The 11343-nt window shown below is 41.3% G+C and overlaps 1 protein-coding gene across 1 annotated transcript; it reads right to left on the reverse strand.

Moving 5' to 3' along the window:
* Nucleotides 1-411: 411 nt before the first annotated feature.
* gtpbp4 (GTP binding protein 4) lies at nucleotides 412-11343 on the reverse strand. Its single transcript, XM_004574580.6, has 17 exons — nucleotides 11192-11343; nucleotides 10131-10301; nucleotides 9931-10034; nucleotides 8570-8706; nucleotides 7412-7512; nucleotides 7014-7106; nucleotides 5915-6106; nucleotides 5161-5226; nucleotides 4976-5065; nucleotides 4781-4891; nucleotides 4588-4665; nucleotides 4310-4361; nucleotides 4113-4213; nucleotides 3183-3380; nucleotides 2312-2377; nucleotides 1606-1749; nucleotides 412-934 (listed from the first exon to the last, which is right to left on the reverse strand). Exons 1-17 carry the CDS (start codon nucleotides 11237-11239, stop codon nucleotides 782-784), a joined length of 1905 nt encoding a protein of 634 aa, XP_004574637.1. The 5' UTR covers nucleotides 11240-11343; the 3' UTR covers nucleotides 412-781.

The raw sequence follows: 11343 nt of genomic DNA on the forward strand, positions 1-11343 counted from the left end.
AATGAGACAGTTACTACCAAAATGTGAACCATCACAACAAAAAGAGTTGAAAATTAACCATGAAATTAAACTAAAAAAAAGAAAAGAAAAAGAGATGATTGGTAGGACTGTCCATGTTTGTTATGAAAAAAATGAAACATTCAACTAAAAGGGTTTGAAAAACATGTTGGTGCATATTTAACACAAGCAAGAAAATGTGTTATTAAAATGTGAAAGTAAGTTTGGACGTGACGTTTCAGTGCAACAAAACTGCACGTTTGGTGCTGCAAAATTGGCACAACTGTTGCACAACTGAGACAATTATCACCAGTATTTTCAAATCAGGAATATAAAAACACAATAAGGTTGTGTCACCACCTTGTCTCTTTAAGATAAAATCACTCCATAGAGAAAAATATGACACCTGAGATATTTTAGTTCCGATGTGTTTATTTGGCTCCCGTGTTAATATTTCTCAAGAAGAGACTCTAAAGGAAGCATCATCATCACTTTATCCAAAGTAGAGCCACATGCGAGCTGTAAGGCAAAAGGTTTCACTTTACTGATACTGAATACAAATCAGCTTCACACATGAACTACTGCAGTAACACAGTAAGACATTAACCACTACAAAGTCTCTGCCATTCAATACAGTTATGTTTTCGTTACAGCTGAGATTCACTTCCATGAGCAAATGCTTGAGCTGAAAATTGGTATTAATATAATCACTAATCATGTAAATGGTTCCCCGGCAATGGTGCCAGCAGAGTGTCCAGGTGTCAACAGTCCAGGAAAAGCAGTTTTATCTGCGATCTGTGGTGCCCGACTTCCTCTTCCCAGCCAGGAGGTGTTTGGGTTTGAGGTCAAACACGTGTCTGTCTGCCTCTCCCTTCTTGCCCTGGCGGTTCATGTCTTTCTGGGATTTCTTCATCATCTTCTTCGTCTTCTTCGCCATCTGATGAACAAACGGACAAAGCCAGCGGTCAGTTTACAGAACGAGGGATTCATGTCATCTATTACATTTTGAACCCCAGACTAGTTACTGCATGTAATCCACTCCTTCCTGTGATTCAACAGTCACTAATGAAAGCAAAAAGAAACCTTCAAAAAAAATTAAAATCACACTTGATGCTTTTTAAGAGCTAAAAAATAAGAAATAAGAACAATGAAATTGTATTTTTAACCTTTTAAATAAGCTGAAACTACTAGTAACGTATAAAACTGCTGATAAATGCAGTAATTCCTGCACACAACAGTATGCAGTTTAAGTGAATCCTTGTTGGTCAGACAAAAAAAGGAATTCAAAGGTAATCAGGTATTTAGGGTTTCTGTTGGTTTACTGACAGCGCTGCAGTCAGCTCAGCCTAAACTGACCCTCTGAGATTAAACATCAGCGAGTAACATTTAGGATCAAATCTTTCTTTGCAGAAGGTAACTGGATTAAAGGTAAGCTGGCAAAGACTTCAGTTATTTCAGTATTGGCCACTTTGTGATTAATTGTGTGAAACAACTAATGTTTACAGATCTCTGATGTGTCCACCTTTTCATAAAACCTAAAGGACTAATAAGCGAGTCGATCACAGAGCAGATTTTAGTTAAAAGCTGAGCAATTCCACAGCCTCGTACCTTTGCATCTCGTAAACCAGACTGGTCTCGGGGTGGACGGGAGGCGCTCTGGCTGCGGGTTCGGGACGTCGGAGGGGCCGAAGCTTCACGCTTACGCTTCTTAGCGACGCTGCGGGAGCGTCTGGCCTGCTGCGCGTAGTGACTCTGAAAGTACACGACAGGAAACACTTAAGACACAAACATCTCCAAAGATTCACTCATCAAGAACCAGTATGAAGAACAAGAACATGAGACCACATCAACACCATCAACACCGAAGAAACACGTAACCATGGAAACATGAATGAGTTTACAAACTCTTCAATAATGTAAATAAAACAAATAAATCTCAAAACAACCAAACTAATTAAAGAAAATATAAATAAAAAGACACATATTTACCAAAATAAAATGAGTTCAAAGAAGATCATACTGAAACAAACATTTCACTGTAACTATTCAAAAACCCTTATATTAAAACTCCAACAGTCCACGCACCAAACCCAGCAAGATTTTATCCTTTATTATTAGCAATAAACAAAATAATATAAAAACCTAGCCTCATTCCACGCCCCAGTTTGACAACTTTTTACTATTAAACCACATAGTAAAAGGTTGCCTCTTTTTTATTTGTTACCGTGGGCACCATTGTAATTATAACTTAATATCATTATCATTAATTCAGTTACATACATCCTGTAGGCGCCGATTTCAAATCAGAACTTACATCGTCCTTGTCGTCCATGTCCAGACCGAGGTTACCCATCTCCTTCTCGAGCCGCTTCCTTTCAACCTGAACATATCAGAACAAACACAAACATGAGCTCAGACATCCGTGTGAAACGTGGGCTCAAAAGACAAAAGACAGTCAAAGAACTAAAGGAGTCACCAGCTTGAAGCTTGACGGAGTAACTCTGGGTAAAAAGCTCCACTAGGTGGAGCCTTCAAAATTTGTCCTGAAAGCGGTTCATTTTCCTTTTTCTTTCTTAAACCTGGCTAAATCACCATGGTAACTGATGATGAGCACATAACCTGGTTTCCATGAATGCCACGTTTTTCCACTGATTCTTTTTTCCACTGATGTTTTGAGTGCAGTGTCGATTACTGAGGGAATATGCTTCATATGTGCCCGTTTTAAGACATACCAGCTATAAGGACCCAGCAGCTCAACCTGTGTGCACGCTGTCCCTACATATGTTCAGCCAACGATGTGACGTCTTTATATTTGATTCTAATCTGCTGATTCTCACCTGCTGTCAAGTCTCTTATTCTGCTGGAAGTGCAGCAAATTTTCCATGTTCGAAAAACAGGAATAGCGACCAGCAGAGGTGAGGTGATGAGTAGGAACGCATTCATAATTCTTTCACCTATTTGTCAGCACTTGATACAGTTTGAGCTCTCAGATGTTTGTTGACATCAAAGAAATTAAACACCAACAGGTATTAAAGAATAGGGGGGAAATCTGCTATGTCGGCATATATTTTTATTATGTTTGGAACAATCAATATAAAGTATTTGAAGGCAGCTGTACTTAAATTTGACCCACATCTCAACTCCAGCAAGGTGACGGTGAGTAGCTTAAACTGAGCCCTGCTCACCTTGGTGGCGGTCCTGGGCATGCGAGGTCCATGCACATCCTTTTCTTTCGACTCCAGGACCTTGAGTTGCTTCTTTTCGCGGATCTGTTTGGCAAGAATGCGGATCTCTTGCATCTCCTCGTCCTCGCTCTCTTCGTCAGAATCGTACTCCCCGGCTCGCTCCTTCAGCTCCTCCTCCTTCTCCAGCTCCTCCAGTTTCTGTGAGGGTCGAGAGAAAAACAAACACACATTTAGAGGACAGAGTTTAAAGGGCAGAAACACATTTGACAAATGCCTTATCCCTCTTTTTCTTCATTAAGCCTTTCTGAGAGCATCCTGGAGATAAATGCATTACATTCATGCTGAAGGCCTCAGTGGTTCAGTTGTTATCATTAAAAGCTCAGAATAGGTTATATTTCTTTAGTTGTTCACATTATCTTCTACATTTTGGAATATCAGTGTGGTCGTAAACAACAGCACGAATAGTTCAGGAGTAAATATAGAGGTATGCATTAGTTATAGAGATTAGTGTCCTCTGCTCGTGTAGCAGAAAACAAAAGCACAGAGGAACAGTAGATGACAGGAAAATGCACTTTCGCTACACAGAAATGAACCCAGTCACTATTAATCATAAAGGATCTTGTGGTTTTCATTGTTTAACAGTTTGTGCCCTTTGTTTCTTGGCATGGCGGAAGGACCAGTTAAGGGAAGTAGGTTTCCCCAGATTAATCTGGAGGCTGTTACGTTTTTAATGTGAACTTCTCCTTTGTGGAAGAACACAAACACAGATGTAAACAGCAGGTAACCACAGCCGTTCATTTTATACGACGCTCTAGCCTGCTCAGAGGAAGCGTTCACAGTTGGTGTCCTTGTTTGCACACAGATGTCTGCAGAATCTCAGCAATGTGAACCTTTGCAGGCCTTCGTGCACATGCAAAAGCAGACGCTCACCTTCATGATGCCGGGATCAATGAAATCTGCGATGTTGTGGCCCTCCCACACTTCAGGAATCTTATCACGCTTCTCATCCTCGTTCATTAGATCCCAGTATTCTAAAAAAAAAAAAAAAAAAAAAAAAGAACGGCAGTGAATAGATGGTCTGAAATGTCACAGCAGCAGCTCCGTTATTAAAGGGAAGCAGTTCTTACTCTGAAGGTCCAGAATGTAGTCATCACCCAGCTCCAACTCCAGATCTCTCTCCTGTAAGAAGAACAGTAAACATTTTACAAACAGCCGCACAGAGAGAATTAAACTCAGCAGAGGAAGAAAAACTCATTATTACTCATTTTTTTGCTATTTAGAGTCAAAGAAAGATTATTGTCTCCGGGTTCGGTAAAATAAGCTAAATATACAATGAAATTAAAGTAAAGAGCTTAAGTAAATGCTTGCTCTTTTGCTATAAGCCTGAAGTTCCCACCACACCTACCAGTTTGCGTTTGGGTGCGTCCACCTCCATCGCTTTCCTGCGCATCATGGCTCCCTCTGGGATGAACGGAGGCCTCTCCTGAAAACATGAACAGGTTTAACCTTTAACAAATGTAAGAAAAAAAAAAGCAAAAGTCTCACGTTAAACAGCTTTAAACTGTTTAAGAGTGCCATTCAAGAGCTGATTGACTGACCTTCTCATCCCTCTTGGCGGGCATGGCCAGGTGCAGCCGGTTGAGAACATCGTGGACCTTCTTGCCCTTCATCTTGGTGTTGACGCGATGAGCAAGGAGCTGGTCGCACGCCTGAAAGAAAGATGGCAGCCACGGTGAGATCAAATACTTGACACGCTCCGGGACCAGAGCGAGCCCGAGTCGGCTGTTTCTCACCTCGGTTTTAACCTGCATGACGCCCTCCTCTGTCAGGGTGCTGGTCTCGATGACGGGGATTCCCTCTGCAGACAGGTCTGCAAAGATTTTCTGACAACAAAGAGGACATTTAACGCGTTAAGCAAATTCTTAAACACATCCTACACATTCCTGTCTTTGAGATGTGCAACCTGTAAACCACCCACCTGGTTCTCCTCAGACAGCTCGCTGATCTTCTTCACGTCACATTTGTTTGCCACAATGATGAGAGGCTGCGGGGTACAAAAACAATCACCAACAGTGTGAGTGCTAAAAAAAGTCAATTAAACCTGAAAACCCACCAGACCCCCTCAAGATCAGATGTTCTTTTTTCTACAGTAACTTTTGCATATTTGAGCCATGAGAAATTTTAACTTGATACTAGGAAATGTTTCAGAGCTAGATGTCCTCAAAGTAAATAAGGGTAGGTCAAATTTGGCGCTTTTAAAATATGTGGTATTTTTTTCCAGCATCAGTACAGGTTCAAAAACATGTTTAAACAACAAACATTTTTGTAAATCCACCCAAAGTGTCTCTTAGCAAAGTCTCACTTCACTCCCTTTACAACTTGGGGCAGTTTTCTTGTGGCATACGACGGCACAGGCTTCTACACACTTCACTAAACACAATCAGGAGACCGGTTGCAGTTTTTAAAACAGCTTAAATCTCTTTTTTTTTTTCAGCCCTGAAAGTGTTTGTGAAGTCATCAACAATGATCATCTGAATTAAGAGACACAAATATTAGACCCATCCCTCCTTACTAACTCGTAAAATATTCATAGTATGACGGACATTTTTTGCGTGACTGCTTAGACTGAAGTTCTTGTAGATAACAAATCAGCTGATTTTGAGGGGGTCCAGTGGGTGAATTTTCAGGGACTGACTCATCTGCAGAGCAGTTATGATATGCTGCTGTCTGACCTTGTTGGCGAACAGGGGTCGGATGCTGTTGAAGAGCTCCAGCTGCTCCTGCAGGGTGTGGCCGCACTGCTCAGAAACATCCATGACGTAAAGAACCGCCGCCCTGAGGTGAGCCAGAGCCGTGATGGCTTGCATCTCGATGGTGTTCCTCTCCTCCAGAGGGTGGTCAAGGATCCCGGGGGTGTCCACCACCTACACACAAACACACAGTTAGCATCTGACTAACAACAGGAGGTGGTAGCTTACTAAAATGGTCTTAGGTCAGCCTGTCTCACAATCCACCTTTAGGAGAAAACAGCTCCCACTCCTCCTTTAGAGTGAGGGGAAAGCACCTATGCTAGATTTATCAGGATGCATTTCAAGATGTTTAGTTTGAGCTTAAGTGAACTCTGCTAGGGAAACTGCTTTTAAACCTGAGACAAAACGCTGTGGCCATTTTTGTTTTCCTCAAAATCCAAGCAAAAAAATAAGAAACTCCTGAAGTCCTGAATGTCTTTCCTGCAGGAGTCACATTTATTTTCACAAGATTTCCAAAACTATAACCTAAAACAGATAAAACTAAATGCTGATTTCTACCATGTTTATTTTTCCTGGGATTGTGTGGTCTCGTGAAGTTGTCCAGACTCTCAGCCAACTTTAAGCACATACATAGTATCATTTAGTACAGGCAAATCTCAGCAATAATGATCGTAAGGCTAATAAAAGAAAAACAGCTTTCATATAAATTAAACACAAACAGGAAGAATTTCAGCAGCTCTGCAGGTAAAGAGTTAAGATCACCAATCCCATGTTTAGTTAGACTATCAGTACAAAAGCTGCTCTATTCTGCCCCAGCGTTGCTTATGAGGGGCAGCCTATCAGATGACAGCTGGCTTAAAGGAAGGGAAATCAGGGTAAAGTGGCTTGTTTCAGTGAGTGGATGAACTCAACCATGCAAAGCCATTCAAAGTAAGTCCAAGAAAACAATGTGTACTGAAACAAGTGCAAAGCTTTCCTTTTAAACCTCATTTTCACATGCTTTACGTCCACTGTCCTGGAGTTCATTTTTACCAATGAGATGATAACCACAGTAAAACTCAGGCGAGCAGGATCATCTCACCTGCCAGCGGAGGTATCTGTAGTCCATGTGACCCACAAACAGAGACTTGGTGGTAAAAGCGTACGGCTGGACGTCAACATCAGCTCTGGTCACCTGACAAGGAAGAAACCAGTTACACTGTTAGCTACACTGAAAGCAGGCAGATGGAGGCGACTGTTAGTGATTGCAATCTCTGTTCAGTACAAACAGAAAAAGAAACATTAGATTATAATAATTTAGGATTAGGATTCAACTTGTCATTACACATGTAAATATACAGGGTAACGAAATACAGTCTGAGTCTAATCAGCAGTGCAAGCGCAGTAAGTGCGATAATTTAAGAGTTTAATCAAAATCTTGCTCGTAAAGTTGGCTCAGAGTGGAAATCAATAATCGTGATAAATGTGTCTGGGATTTACCTTGTTGATGAAACTGGACTTGCCCACGTTGGGGTAACCGCACAGAAGCAGGGTCCTCGTGTTTGGGTCGATGCTTGGCAAACGGGACAGATGCTGACGCACTGAAAGACGAGTAACGGTTATGTATGGAGACAGAAGAAACAGACTGAACTACTCAAACTAGGGCTGCTCAATTATGGCAAAAATGATAATCACGATTATTTTCACTGAAATTGAGATCTCGATTATTTGACGATATTTATTTAACAATAACAATGTATTGAATAATGACTTTAAAGACTGTCAAAAAATAATATAAAATAGTGCAAATACTGATAACAGTGCAAATGTTTGCAATATAAAAAATAAATGAAAAATGTAAACATCTATGTTTAGTGAACTTTGCAGTGTTGCTCTGTGGTGCAGCTACATTGTAGCAAAGTTTACACACTATGTCCACTTGATCCACGTCTGACTCCGCGAACCCATAATGTTTCCACACCACTGAAGTTTTTTTTTACCTCTCTTTTCAACCAACGGCAGTCACTCTCCTCTCCAAATAACTTCTGCTTAGCTTTCCGAGCTTCCCTCGGGTCCTCTTAATCAGCGGTCCCCAACCCCCGGGCCTCGGACCGGTAGCGGTCCGTGAGTCGTTTGGTACCGGGCCGCGAGAGTTGAGGCTCAGATGTGAAATGTATAGTTTTCAGGATTTTTATCGGTTTTCAGCGTTATTTTGTTATCGTTTTTATCGTTTACTCGGTTTTCCTGGGTCTTTTCACGTGTGTTATGAATAAATTTTCTTTTTTTCGGTACCGGTACTAGTTTTATTTTGTTGTATTTATCCGCGACACCTTAAAGGCCGGTCCATGAAAATATTGTCGGGCATAAACCGGTCTGTGGCGCAAAAAAGGTTGGGGACCGCTGCTCTTAATTGTTGTGACACGTGTTCGAAATGCAGAGAGGTGCGCTCGATTTGCCACACGGAGCAGCGCAAGAGTAAAGCATGAGGGAGGGGCTAATAATCGGCTCAGTCATTTTTAATGATCGTTGAAAGCCCAGATCGTAATCGTGATTAAAATTCGATTAATTGAGCAGCCCTAACTCAAACTTTTCAGCTAAAAGGAAAAGTACGATTTTGGACGGACTCAGCTTCTCAATCACAGCCTAAACTCTGCTCACCTTGCTCCAGGTACTCCAGGCTGGATTTCTGCCGTTTCAGGATGGTGCACATACGCCCGAGAGCAGCTCGCTTCAGCTGCTTACACCGATACAGAGAGTCTCCATACTTCATCAGGCGCACGTAGTCTTTGGCAACACTGAAAGAACAAAAGATGCCTCTTCACTACTTTGTTATAGGAGAGTAAGTCTAGACGAGCGTTGGGGTCGTTACTCAGAAAAGTAATGTAGTACAAGTCACTTTTTTTAGGTAATCAATTAAATTACTTGATTATCCTCTGGAGAAAGTGATTCATGACACTACTTTTTGCATTACTTTGAAACACTCACATAGTTTTGTTTAACAATATAAACCTTCCGAGGACACACAGGAGACGTGTGTGATCATTTTACAGTTTTAATTTTAACACCAAGCTGACAACAAAGTTGAAAACCAGCCCAAACAGAAGCACTTAACAGCGATCAACACATTCGACAGTAGAAATATGTACAGGTGGAAATGGAGGCATCAAAGACGTGAAGTCCTGCTGCTACATTGCAGGTCTGATTACGCTCAGCTTCAGGTTCTTCACGTTGTGTTTGCATGCTGTCTTGCAGATGCTTGCAAGGACCTGACATCCTGTTAGCAGCGGCAGACAGTTTCTTATGTTTGCACTCTGCCATCATCCTCTTGTTCTTTGTGCAATAAAAAATAAATAATGGTCATAAGTCAGAGCTCTAGACCACACCATCATTTCAGGAAGAAAAATACTGGCAACTGCCAATGCTTACATGTGATTACAGTAACACACTGATGTAACTAGGGCTGCACAATTAATCTACTGTAAATGCAAGCACTGCCAATAGAACGCAAAGCAAATTGAGCACTCCATAAATCAGTGCCTGTTCCTGCAGGAGCCACAGCTGTTCTGTAGCTTGAAGTTTCTGAAGGTGTAATATAAATGCATGAAGGCCAAGAAAAACAATGCAGTGGCTGCTAAACTGAATCGTCTAATGAAACCCAGACATTTACAAAAACAGGCCTATTGAGCGCATCAGCATACCCACCAAGCTCACATAGATGCACTGAAACCAGACTCTCATTCTGAAGGTAAGAAATCAATAAATACACTGAGTAACAAAGGCTTTAAGAAAATGGACAAACGATATCTTATCACCTTACACAAATATTTTTCCAAGGTTCCAAAATATGCACTGTATGCAAACACCACAGAAGATGTCAAAGCTTTAGATCCATCAGTGAAATCCATTAGTGAATAGAGTGAGAGGCTTTTGATTCAGATTTGTACATCAGGAGGAACAAAGATCTGAAAGCAGTGTTCACAGCACAACAATAACCAGCATTAGATTTTAGATAAACTTACTTGTCAATCAGATTCTTGGCAATGTTTAACTGTCCTAAGGCCAACTTGTAATGATCTTTGTCATACAAGACGTTCATTAGATCAGCATAGAAAGGGTGGATGTCCTGAGGAGATGTAAAACATCAAGTAACATTAAGAATCATACGAGTTTGACCAGATATTTAAATGAAATGAGTCCGTTTCAAATTTTCTTTTCTTACGTCGAGCTTGGGGAAGTCGGCGAGGATCTGCGTGAGGCGGTCATGGTAGTTCTGCTGGGTGAACTTCACCTTTCGCATGTAAAAGTGTCGGATACGGTGAATCTGGTAATGTTTGTGTACCACCGTGGGCGTCTTCCTTTGGGTTTTGGATAAAGTGACATCGATGAAATCCTGCACAGATTTAAACAGGGTAAAGGTCAGCCATAGATCACCACAAACAAACAATTCATTATAACATCATCTGAAAAAGTGATTTTATTTTTGGCCTCTGTCTTTAATTATTTGGCTATTTGAGGTTTATCAATACACGAATAGTTACATTACGTACAAGAAAATTCCATTTCCCTGTAATTCAGTACATTAAACCTCATATAATCGGTTTTCCTAGAATCCAGCCAGACCTCCCTGAGAAACCAATCAGTTTAATGTTTACTCGGCTACCGGCCAAATCAGGCAGCTTATAACACAATTTTATGTGACGCTTAACACGAATTATAGTGTTTTTTAAAGTTCGGCATACAAGTTATATTAAAAAAACTGTTTGAGGAAAGAAGGCAGAGTCTTTCATGACTGTCTTCTCATAGTAGGCCGCCACAACGTAGTGTTTAAAAGGACTGACACCACCGCAGCCACACGAGAGTCATTGGGCCTGTTTTCATGAGGTGATGAAAGTATCTTATACCTGCCGAAGTGAGCAACAGTGTCTCTGCTCACAGGAAACAGAAACCTATGAAACAAACAGCCTTAAACTTATACAGAGGTAAGAAAACACATACGTAAACCTCCAGATTTGTGAATGCAGTTCTGAAAGCGAAAATCAGAGCTACCACCGGCTAACACAGACTTTTACTGGCTGTTTATTCACATATAACGACATGTCAGACTCAGTGTAGCAGTTTTCTGCCTGAAGTCTGCTTTTCTTAAACATGCTGGTCTCTCTTCAGCCCAGTACGGCACGTGTTTTCTTTTCCACCATCTTTTATCTCCTGCCATCTCCCACAGCGAGCCGCACCGAACCTCAGCCGCTTTAAAACGCGATGTTAACAAAAGGTAAAACTTACCTTGGCGGTGGGAACCACCATAATCTTCTTGAAATTATAAAGTGCCATTTTGTCGGGACACGTTGTAGTCCGCTGACGGCACAGGGAAAGAAAGCCCGGAGTTCCGCTACAGCCGGAAAAGACTCAGAAAACAGTTTGTGTGTGTGTTTTTT

This window comes from Maylandia zebra, linkage group LG18 (genome assembly GCF_041146795.1).
Source record: "Maylandia zebra isolate NMK-2024a linkage group LG18, Mzebra_GT3a, whole genome shotgun sequence".
Lineage (NCBI taxonomy): Eukaryota > Metazoa > Chordata > Actinopteri > Cichliformes > Cichlidae > Maylandia > Maylandia zebra.

Excerpts from the sequence above, each read along its gene's own strand:
- gtpbp4 (XM_004574580.6), bottom strand. The coding sequence starts at position 11,239 with ATGGCACTTTATAATTTCAAGAAGATTATGGTGGTTCCCACCGCCAAG. Across the intron at positions 8,707-9,930 it reads GCCAAGAATCTGATTGACAA|TGTTGCCAAAGACTACGTGC; the intron begins GTAAGTTTATCT and ends TTGTTCTTTCAG. Across the intron at positions 4,214-4,309 it reads CTACATTCTGGACCTTCAGA|AATACTGGGATCTAATGAAC; the intron begins GTAAGAACTGCT and ends TTTTTTTTTTAG.